Source organism: Acanthochromis polyacanthus, chromosome 2 (genome assembly GCF_021347895.1).
Source record: "Acanthochromis polyacanthus isolate Apoly-LR-REF ecotype Palm Island chromosome 2, KAUST_Apoly_ChrSc, whole genome shotgun sequence".
Taxonomy (NCBI): Eukaryota; Metazoa; Chordata; class Actinopteri; family Pomacentridae; genus Acanthochromis; species Acanthochromis polyacanthus.
In genome coordinates this window covers 16,682,797-16,694,818 of record NC_067114.1, presented here as the reverse complement: position 1 = coordinate 16,694,818, position 12,022 = coordinate 16,682,797, and the positions used below count along the sequence as shown (strand labels likewise).

Genomic DNA, 12,022 nt, shown 5'->3' with positions numbered 1-12,022 from the left:
CTATGTTCTGCTGGAAAGCCTTAGGTCCTGGCATTCATGTTGATCTTACGTTGACACATATCATCTACGTAAACACTGATGAATGCTAACAGTACTCCCCAACTCCAGAGATCTTCCACAGCAGGACAATGAGGCTCTCCCACTGCAAAAAACTGCCCAAAAATCGCTTGAGTTCCTCAAAAAAAAAAGAGCTCAGTGTTGATCAAGCCTCCAAATCCCTAAATTCCAATCTGATCGAGCATCCACTAAATATGCCAGAACAAGTAGAATACCTGACTGTCGAATTCTGAACACCCAGGAGTTCAATCTGATAAAGAAGCAAGGCTGAGCCAGTTCTGTGATATGCTGCTTGAAATGCAAACAAGGATTGACAACGATCCTACACTCTGAAATACCCCCGTTACATGACTTAAATTGCAGCAAAGTAAATGTCAAAGAGCTTAAGGACTGACATTCACAACCACTAATTATCAATACTTAACTGGAGGGAGGAATCTCATCCACATTGGTGATGGACAACAGAAACTGGAATCTTTCCCGAATGAGAAAATGGAAGAACGAAATCAGATGTTCGCAATTTCATCTCAGACAGTATTCACAAAACTAATCCAGTCCACATAGGGCTTAAATTATAGTCATTTCTTTTTAGCTTTCTGCCTTTAGGTTCGAGAGAGACATTAGCATTCACAAGCAACAGATGCGCTGTCTATGATCAGAAGAATAATGAGAAGCTGCAGGGAGCCTTTCTGTTTTACCCAAATTTCTAATGGGAACAAAAATACACACACACACACATGCAAACACTGAAGGTTCAGCACTTGCTGGAAAAACACACCGACTTACATTAATTGTGTTGCACAAAGCCTAACTAAATACCAGAAAAAATAAATGTTCACCCTCCCGAGGCCCAACATAATTTGTGTGAAGCCATGAGGTCCTCACAAGGGGAGTTAAAACTGACACACACAGATGTGCTCGCAAGATGAATACCAAACACATGGGAAGGTGAGCTCCCAGTTTACAGCAAATCACTTGGTTTGCAAATGATACAGCTGTGTGTGTGTGCGCGTGTTTGGAGACACCTGGGTATCTAACTGCAGGAGATGGAGAACAGAAGGGAGGAGGAGGAGGAGAATGAGGGAGATAAGCAGATGCAAGCAAAATAATCTACACCGGGAACGAAGCAGGGAGCAGAGGAGGGTGGGACCAAAAATGTCTCTGAACGATGAGGGACAAGGAGACGCTAGATCAGAGGGGTGAGGTAAAGTCGCACGGGAACGAAAAATGTGGAAGGAGGAAAGCAAGGCATAAGAGGAAGGCAGATGTCGGAAGAAGCAGATGGAAGAACGAACGGAGAGGAGGGAACAAGCAAAAGGAGGAGAAGGAGGAGTGCTGACTTGGCTTCTGAACTATTTCCCTCCTCATCTGCTCATCTTTCTGTTGACTTGTCAAACTGCATCAAAAGTGGTGATCTGTTTGCTTCATATGGCACTGCAATTACACACACTTATCTGTATGTGTGTGCGTGCGTGTTTCCTGTTGCTAGGCGACATCAAACACAACATCAAAGGCCAGTGTGTTACGTCACTGATGATATCACAACATGTCGAAATTTTTAAAAATTCGGACACGTCGGACCATTTGGCGTTCTTTCCAACAGTCAGAGCAGCTCTTGTTTTCTTTGAATGATCTGCAACAGACGACAAACTGCAAACCGTCTTCTACCACCAGAAGACCAACCAATCCTCTACAGAACCACCGTCTAATACAGACTAGTGTTCAATTATTTCTGTATGTAGCACATTCAGTATTTTAGTTTCAGCCTGAACGCAGAGTTAGATTTGCAATCCGTCCTCACTTGACTGCTTCTCAAAAGGCAAGCAGTGACCAAAGTGGATTGCGCAGGGCCTTGGATGTGCCCATGGTAGAAAATGATCGCCTGAAGGAGCATGGGTTGGCACCTTCAACATCTCTTTACTGAAAAGGAGCAGTTTCTCCATTGGGCCCAGACCAGCAAGGGCAAAACATGCAACCTGGAACTTTTGATGAGAAGGAACAGCAAGCTTAGAGAGGTGCAAGAAAAACTGGAGCCCGAGAGCCATAAAAACACCACCCAGCAAGACCAAGCCTCTTCAAAAACGTCATTAAAAGTAAGGGAAGGTCAAAGAACGGCTCATCCAGAGAGAGGAGCAGGCCTCTTCATAGACTTAGACTCCGACCATGAATTGGGTCGATGTCATGGATGCTGAGGATGAGGTAAAAAAAACAGCTCATCCAAAGGGAGGATGAAATCTCAAAATTTAAACTGGAGAATGAGGGTCTCTGTGAGATGCTGGAAGAAACTAAAAGCCTCCAGAGAGACCCAGATCAATTAGAAGAGAAGGCTCTGAAGAAGCAAATAAAAAAGTCATGGAGGAACAGAACAAAAAAAATGGCAGGAAGACAAAAATAAGATGGAAAAATGGACCACAAGAACTGGATGAGAAGATGCAACTGATGTAGCAGAACAACAACCCTCTGAAGGAGCTCATCAACCACATGCATGGCCACATTAAAAAGCTCCAGGCAGAAAAGACACAGCTGAATGACCAGGCTCACAAGAGCTTCATCCAGATCAGATGTCTGTAGGACAAGCTGCTGGAAACTCCAGGATCAATCAGACGAACAAGAACGTTGAGTTCCTGCAAGAGCAGATCTCTATCAGACAGCAGGAAGTCTACCCCTCTACTACTACCACCTATTGACTGACTATTAGCCCAGCCAATTATTGACACTGACATTTGGCACTTTTTAGATAATCAATACTGACTATTAGCTAATTAGTGCAAAACATAGTAAAATTGGCTCTAAACTCACAGCTTATTTATGAGGCAGTCAGAGATTACACCAAAGTCTGGAAAACAACTAATGATGCTGTAAGATGAGAACATTAGTGGGGGAAAAAATGATAGAATAGAAAATGATTAACCAGACAGAGAAGAACAGCAGATGTCGCTGCTGAAGACAATTTGTTTTGATCTCAATTAATTAATCTTACAGCGTTCAGGAGAACGTTAAAGAGAATGTGACACTCAAACGCCATAACTAATACTTCTATTGTACATATTTAGTTATAGCAATCCTTCATAAGAAGAAGCCTCACTGTAAATGGTAGGTTTCTCATTATCACGTTGATAATATATAATATTTCATGCACAATTTCAAAAATAGCAATATTTATTGATAAGAACTATTTACTTCCAGGATTTCGTGGGCGTTTTTCGTTTTTCGTCTAAAAATTGAGTTTTTCCTCGGCGAGAAAACAAGCGGCTGCGCTAGACTGAAACCAACGAAACTGTTTTTGTTTCAACCCAAAAATATGACAATTTATCGGTATGTGTTTGTTTGTTTGTTTGTTTATTTCACAATTTTATTTACATTCATATTATATGTTGTTTTTTAAGTTGTGAAAAATGAACTCCCAAAAAGCTCACACTTACAAACAGCGGTCCATGTCCACCCTTCCACCAGTTAACAGTCTCTGTGAAATGAGGAACAGCTTGTCAACACCAAAGTGCACCCATAAACCTAAATTAAATAACACAAAATTAAATATATATACATACACATACTCATATGCACACATACATAAAACATAGAAGCATACATGAAGACAGCGTGTCCTGCTTTTCAGTTAGATGTAACAATGATAAGACTTTTGATGTGAATCCTAGCAAGGTAAACACTTATTCATCTCTTTTAGTTATATATCTCCCCAATAGTTCAACAGTGAATCCAACCAAATTTCTGCATGAACTCACACAAAACACACAAGAATTTACAAAAGGAGGACTCTTTCATGTCAAAGTGAAGACAGATTTCAACAAAATAATGTCAATCAATACACAATATAATTGTTTGTGCGTGTGTCGGTGTGTGGAAAAACATCAGCAGCAATGTCGACAATCTACAAAAACTAAAATCATCTATTGATAAGGAAAACTTTGACGCTAAAAGAAAATGACAAATTAAAATGCAGAGGTGGCATGAAAAGGAGGAGGGCTGGAGGACGATGACAAAATGAACTAACTGTGGGGATCTGAAATGAGTCATGAACACACACAAGGTCAGTGCATCATTTGCTATCTGGCTACAGAAAACCTCTGTAAAGTCAGTCCAATGGTTGTCTGTGGTGAATTAACCCTGACTGCACAAACAGGTTGTAAGTCAAATGCATATTTAGTACAAGGTAAAAATTTGCTGCAAATTCCTGAGTCCGCCTGATCAATTGCTGTATATTTACCACAAACACACATGCAGAAGAAAGAAAAAAAATATATACAAACTATTTTGGGTCCACAGTCGAGTCTGTGACATAATCTCAGTCTCTGTGCTGTGATCTGTTTATTTCACGCTGACTATAAAGGAAAAAACAAACAGGATTTGCATCCCATCCCTGCATTCCATGTTCAACATTATATATTTATACTGACTGACTCAAAAGGCAGTGTCATGATTTGCGAGCTCTGCCTCAACTGCTGTTGCCTTGTTCTTACTTTTTGTTGCTTCCCACAAACAGGCATTTACATCCAACTGAAATTAGAACAAAACTGTCAAGTCAACTGCCTGTCACTGTTTATGTTCTTTGAAATATTTAAGACCCCATGGAAACCGGTTCAGCTAACTTTCAATCAAAAGTTTCGCCCCATAAATAAGACAGAAGTTTTAGATGTTTTGTTTTTGTTGCTTGCACTGTTTGGCAATGTGTGTGTGTGTGTGTGTGTGTGTGTGTGTGTGTGTGTGTGTGTGTGTGTGTGTGTGTGTGTGTGTGTGTGTGTGTGTGTGTGGTCCAAAGAGACACTGAGTGAGAGATTGGTGTCAAACATAAAGACTTCATCTTACAGAGTAAATGTCATCCTGCCCCCCAAAACCAAACACACACACACACACACACACACACACACACACACACACACACACACACACACACACACACACACACACACACACACACACACACACACGTTTGTACTTCTATCTTAGTGAGGACATCCATAGGCGTAATGCATTTCCTAGAGCCTTACCCCAACCTTAACCATCACAACTGATTGCCTAACCCTAATCCTTACCCTAACCCTAACCAAACCTCAATTCATACCTGTTCTCTAAAAACAAGTCTTCACCCTCAAACATGGCTGTTTCAAAGTGAGGACCGGCCAAAATGTCCTCACTTTGTAAAACTGTCCTCACTTTGATGGTTAAATGCAGAAAATGGTCCTCACCATGTAGCAAGTACAAGAACACACACACACACACACACACACACACACACACACACACACACACACACACACACACACACACACACACACACGGCTTGAGTGCAGAGAGAAAAAAAAAACACACATCTGAGCTCCTCTTTGGTCTGCCAAACCCAGAAAAAAACCATTAGACTTTGTGTTTGTTTGTTTGAGGCATCCTACAGAGATTCTGTTGTGTCTCTTCCATCTTTCTCTGGAATTTATTTTTCTTTCATTTACAGCTTTGAGGCAAGTCCATCACTGTAGTCCAAATCAGACGGGATCAGTATTATCGAGGGACCTCTGATTATTTGCTGATTATTGTAATCCTATGCAGAGCTCCAATGTCCATCATTTCTAAAGTAAATATTCCACAACAAATTACTTGACATATTACGACAAACACAAAAGTCAGTTTTTTTGTTCTCGGTTTCTTTTTCATTTTTTGACAAGGATTGTGTGTTTTCCAGATCTTTTTTCATCTTTTCTACTCAACAATTATGGAAGCTGCCTTGGCACCTATAAATGAAAGTATGGCAGCAAATGAAGAAACAACACAGCAAGAAGATCCATTCACAGAGAGGACAAGCTCAAATACATCAGAAGAGCAAAATCTCAACAGTTACTATGCTGTAGCTGCAAAATCTATCATATTAAAATCTTTAAGTGCAGTCGATATGATAGATAAGTATTGACAATTGGTAAATGACCTTTTTTAATAAAAGCCAGGAGATTAAGGTTTACTTTGAAATGAACCATTTTAGACTATTATTTCTTAAATAGGAAATAATTTTACAACAATCCTAAACTTACATATAAAAAAGTACACAATGGCAATAAAGCAGATTATCATTTAGGTAATTAAAACTGACAGAGGAGGGGTTCAAATACGTCATGTCCAGCCTGATTCTATATATTACACTGGATGAACATTTTTGCAAGAGGTTTAACTGACGGAGGAAACCCAAAGTCAGATGTTTGGAATATTTCATAGCACACCTTGTTAGCAGACAGTCAGCACAAGTCCTCACAACCACAACACAGCTGTTATCAGACAGATGTGCAGTACAACAGGATTTACCTTAATAGATGTTAATGTATGTAAAGTTATGATACAAAGCTGCAACTGTGTGAGACTTCCAATATAAACAATTTACATGAGGCATGGTGGAAAACACTGGTGCCAAAGAGACTGCTACGCCATATTTTCTAATTAATTAGCAAGCAATGTGGCTGCATTTCAAAATGCGGCTTGACTTTGTATTTGTGCCATTTGAAACGGTAAGCAATTCTTCTATTCTTCTGTTAACAAAAAATATTTTCCCTTTTTTTTCTGCCTTTGTTTCCCCCATTATCTCAGCCTCTCCGGCTCTCTCTCCGACTCTGAGAACCTTTAATAGTTGTTTGTTTGTTGACCTCTGGCAATTTGATCCTGCTAAGATGTGTGTGTCTATGTGATTGTGTGACATGCTTATGTGCATGCGTGTTTCTGTGTGGGTGTGTGTGTGTGTGTGTGTGTACTCTCTCAGCATTTATCACTCATTACTTACATCCAGCCTTCAAGGCCTGTAATTAACTTCAGCTTTGATGCCCCCCCCACCACCTGCTCATTTCCTGCACACACACACACACACCATAAAGTACATCTCTCCGTTCTTACAATGAGATAGTCACACTAATAATTGCACACTCGCACACATTCTTCAACACTCAGGCATGCTGTGAGACTAATTGTGTTTTAGTGAAAACAGGAAAAGCACACTTCACATCTCAGAGACCAAGCTCTGCCTACGAGTGTGTGTGTGTGTGTGTGTGTGTGTGTGTGTGTGTGTGTGTGTGTGTGTGTGTGTGTGTGTGTGTGTGTGTGTGTGTGTGTGTGCGCATGAGGTGTGTGTACAAGCCGAACGTTCAACAACTGTTTTTGCGACACCAACACAACTTACAGGTCTAAAGTCAAGATCAATAAAAGATTCTGACACCCGGTCTGATGTGTGTCGGCCGCAGGACAAGCAGATGTAGCTTCAGCACTTATTCAATATCTCAAAAACACAATCAGAGTGTGACCCATGGCCTCCATCTGATTCTACACCCACCTCACACTGCTCGCCCACAGTTCATAGAAAAATAATGGAATTCAGTGGAGGCACAAGCTCTCTAATTTTTTATTGATTTCTGTTGTTATAACTGTATCTTCTGCGTGTGGGGGTGAGTATGTCTTTTGAGATATTGAACACATGTCAGGTTACAATGTTAAAGCTTGTAGACAGGAGTCCTAAATACACTATCTTCTGACATGTATGTGGACAGAGCTAAAAGCTCATTTCGGGCAAAGATCATATTGGATCCTGACTAGCAGTGCACAGCCATACTAACTGCCCTGAGAGAATATGCTTTGAAATAAATTACAGCCCTTGACAATGTTGATGTTAAAGACAAGGGTATGCAATGTACTCCAGAAGCATTACTGTATTTTTTGAAACTCTTTTCAGATTCAGACAGCAATCAATAAATCAAGTGCTCTAATAATAAAAGAGAAAAAAAATATCTGTTGTCCGTGGCAGCCACAGGCCTGGAAAAAGCCAATCCAATCATTGCATTCAGGCCTACTTGTTGGGTGCTTTTGGAGGATTTTTGCCATCAAACCATTTCTATTCAAAATATTCAACATGCATTCATTTCACATAGCGTTTGTACTTAAGTCTGTTGACTGACGCATGTTCATCTTGCCTCACAGTCTAGTTGTAAATAACTGACAGCCTGGGAAAGAAGAGTCTTGAGGAATAAATTTAAACCAGAGAGAATAAACAACACTGTCCTGCTGTTATATCATGTAGCTGCAATTCTCCACATGTACATCTCTGCAGGGTAATTATTATCTCTTCTTTAGCCAGACAAAATGACGAATCTCACATTCCAGCAACTGAGAGAGGAAACACACACACAGCAGTTCGAGGTGGAGGCACGTCTCTCAGCAGCACTTGGACAGTTTGAGGGAAGAGAATGGTCCCCTCACCCACATTAACTTCATTACCCCTGGATAAAGTGGATGTGCTGCAGTGCCACATGTACAGATCATTGACTGTGACTGCTGTTTGACAACTAGACTCCATACTCAGATGGCACGCTCTTTGCCTAACAAGACAGTGAAGCGACAGAAGCCCAGGAAAGGGATGTGTCCCAGTTAAGTTGAAATGGACCGCTCCTCATTTAGCATACAGGGCTGTACGCTAAATGAGGACTGTGCTGTGGAGTGGCAGTTCTTTTTTTTTTCTAACAACACACTACAGTTACACATCGAAACATCTATGTATGCTTTCGCTAATAACCAGCAGCTGCTCTCAGGCAACTCACACTCATTTTAGAAGCTTTAACCAGCAAAGATTTAGTATGTTGTTTCTGATAAATGACTAATTCACTACAAACTGTTTGCGCAATAGTGCTAAATATATAAATACACACATCTGTATGTATACACCAATCAATCACTATTGTGTATTGTTGGCACAGATAACCAGGATTTGGAACCAATACAATCAAAATGCAATTTAAAGTGTCAATATTTGGAAAAACATAAACTCCTCCCACAAAATGTTGGAGAAAGGCTTTTGTGTATTGATGTTTTATGTATGTTTAATTAAAAGATCACTGTTTAACATTTTCCTTGAGTGTTAGTAGGCATTTATTGAAGATGAGTAGCCAATCAGATAGGGCTTTGGGTGAGACGTTGCTCATGATCACAGAGTTTTGACGACAGATAGAGAGGCACGGCAATAAAAATGCTGAAATGCTAAATATCTGATTGAATAATAACCCAAAGAGATAATCACTGGATCCCTACTATGTATATATGCTTTTAAGTTGCAAAATAATTCCTAGAAGATTGTAGCTATAGGTTCTGCAGCTCAATCACATTCATTAGCAATTCAATTAACGCTAAATCTAGGCAAACTTAAAGCACAGCATTTTATTCAAGCTGCAACACTAAAACCATAAGCAACAACAAGGAGCAGCAATAAACAAACAATATCGTTCACAAAAAATTGTATTTTTTAAGAATGTGTGGAGACATACGCATCAAGTTCACTGCTGATCTCTGCACAAGAAAACTGGACAAATCAAAAATATAACCGGGACCCCTGCAGCTTGCTTGGTCTACGCTGACCACCGCTGTGCCCATATTACAATTTTCATTTTCTATACAAAAAAAAAGTTCAACACAACAATTTCAGAGCATCTGTGCAGCCTTGTATTTTTCCACTGTGTATACGGAATAGACAAAGTATGCAACCACAGCGGGTACAGTAGGGACAGTGTAACCCACAGCACAAATACTGAAGGTTAGCAACATCACCACCATATTCAACACAAACACACTGCATGCTGTTGAGTTTTATTCATCAGGCATATTCTCTAATTAACTCTTCCTTTCATGTCTCTTAAAGTACAGATCAGAGGATGTCTGTCTGCCTAACCTTCAACATCCTCTAAATCCACATCATGAAAACAACAATCTACAAATATTATCACATACTGCACCACACATTTATGACCTTTGAAAATCACTTCTTTTCAGTGCTTACATAAAGCTACATAACACGGATCACAGTGTAAGAAAAGAAGAGTTACTCGTTCTGAGTGGAGTAAAAGAAGCTAAAAAAGAGTGATTAGACTCTCTAATAAATTCATTCGACAATTAAAAGTGGACATGAGCTACATCTCTATATTCTCCCAGAGGATGTCTGCAATAACTCCTCCCATTAATCATCTTCCCTTTGCCACTAAGCCTCATATATGTAGTGTATATAATTTAGCCTTCATTCTCTCTGCAGTCCTGCACCAGAAATCTGTGCACTTATCTCCCTCCTTATGAGCATCATTAAGTTCACATTCATCTATTTAGTCAGACAAAGTGGGTTTGGCTGCAATCGAGAAAGCAGCAGTGCTGCCATTAAGCATCCAGCCGGACAAATATCATCAGCAAATGAAATGGAACACAAGACAAATCATCACACCAATGCAGACAAGGGACACACTGTACATCTCACACACAAACAAAACAGAAACCTCCTTTACAATATTATGGAATTTTAAAGAAATGTTGACAATCAGCTAAGAAATTACTCATGGATAAAAGGAGACGGGCATTAACCCTCTTTTTGCACATATCAAGTCCGCTGTGTGGTAACCTGACTAACCCCACTGACAAATTAATTTAGGAACATGCATCATACAAGAGCAGTGCTCAAAATCAGGCATTACAGCAGGACCCACCCTACATTAGCTGATGGTATCTCATATTGCTGTGCATCAATGAGTGGTGCATATTCTCATTTATCCAAACAAAGGGATAATAAATCATCTGACCAACATCCAGCAGCCACACAGAGAACCTGACATTTGTGGTTTTACAGAGCCCTTCTACATAACACCATTGGGACTGTACAATCTTTAAACTACAACCTCATTCCTAGATAGGAGCTGGAGATATTCAGTTAAAGCTGAAAGACAGAAACTGTTTTATCTTTATTTATGTGAGTGGTAAAAACTGTTCACAGGGAGGTCTCCAAATTATCATGATGAGTAATGATGATGCTTTAAATAATATTTTACTATTGTCAGCTCTACAGTTGACTGTTTCAAATATGAACTTATCTGCTCACACCATTCTAAAGAAGTCTCTCCTGTGCTTCCATGACAGAGTCCTGCTGCCATCTCGTGGTTATTTGAAGAACTTAGTTGCTTATACTGATGTAGACTTAAACCGGCAGCAAACTAGACCCCTAATCACTCACACTTCACAAAATATACAGCCTTTATACAAACTCTATGCAAGACAAGCTAACTAACAGAGCTAAAGTGTGATGTGGGTTTAATCTACTTATCTCATCAGTGTGTTAACAAGCGGCAAGTCCTTTACTCCAACCTCCACTGCAGCTACACAGACCATTACATACTACACACAGACTTTCTGCTTAAATGATACCAAGCTGTGCTTTGTGTTGACATGATGCGAGCAGCTCGGAGCAGCGGCTGTCTGTCTCACCGTGTGAAGCAGTGGTGGCAGACCTCTCTGATCAGTTTCTTGGACACACAGCAGGCCAGCGGCTCGGCGGACACCAGCAGCTCTCCCCTCCTGATGCTGGCTGTTGCCCGCAGTCCGTTACCTTTCCCGGGGCTCACAAAACGCTCCAGCTTCGATGCCATCGTCGCTTTTCGCTCCACGTGAACCGAGCGGTGTTTACATCCGTGATGAACGCTGCGTCATGACGTCACGCGCACGTACGCAATGTTTACTGTCCGAGTAAAAGTAAGAAACGACTTGAATAAATTACGGTATTTAAAAAATACCGTAATTTATTCTAAGTCGTTTCTTACTTTTATATATATATATATATATGTGTGTGTATGTATATATATATATATATATATGTATATATATGGCATGCCGTTTAGGAAATTATATATATAATGAAACTTGATATATATATAATGAAACTTGATATATATATAATGAAAGTCGATATATATATAACGAAACTTGAAATATATATAATGAAACTTGATATATATATAATGAAAGTCGATATATATATAATGAAAGTTGATATATATATAATGAAAGTTGATATATATATATATATATATATATATATATATATATATATATATCGGCTTTCATTATATATATATCAACTTTCATTATATATATATATCAAGTTTCATTATATATATATCGACTTTCA

The 12,022-nt window shown here is 39.6% G+C and overlaps 1 protein-coding gene across 3 annotated transcripts in view; it reads right to left on the bottom strand.

The window, feature by feature from the left end:
* smyd3 (SET and MYND domain containing 3) overlaps positions 1-11,542 on the bottom strand; it is an 84,198-nt gene extending 72,656 nt beyond the window's left edge. For all 3 annotated transcript variants that reach the window (XR_007947276.1, XR_002595674.2, XM_022193583.2), the window contains exon 1: positions 11,323-11,542. Coding sequence is in view for 1 of the 3 variants with exons in the window: in XM_022193583.2 (XP_022049275.2) it covers positions 11,323-11,483 (161 nt within the window). In the remaining 2 variants the exon portion in view is untranslated. The remainder of the gene's footprint in view (positions 1-11,322) is intronic.
* Positions 11,543-12,022: the final 480 nt, after the last annotated feature.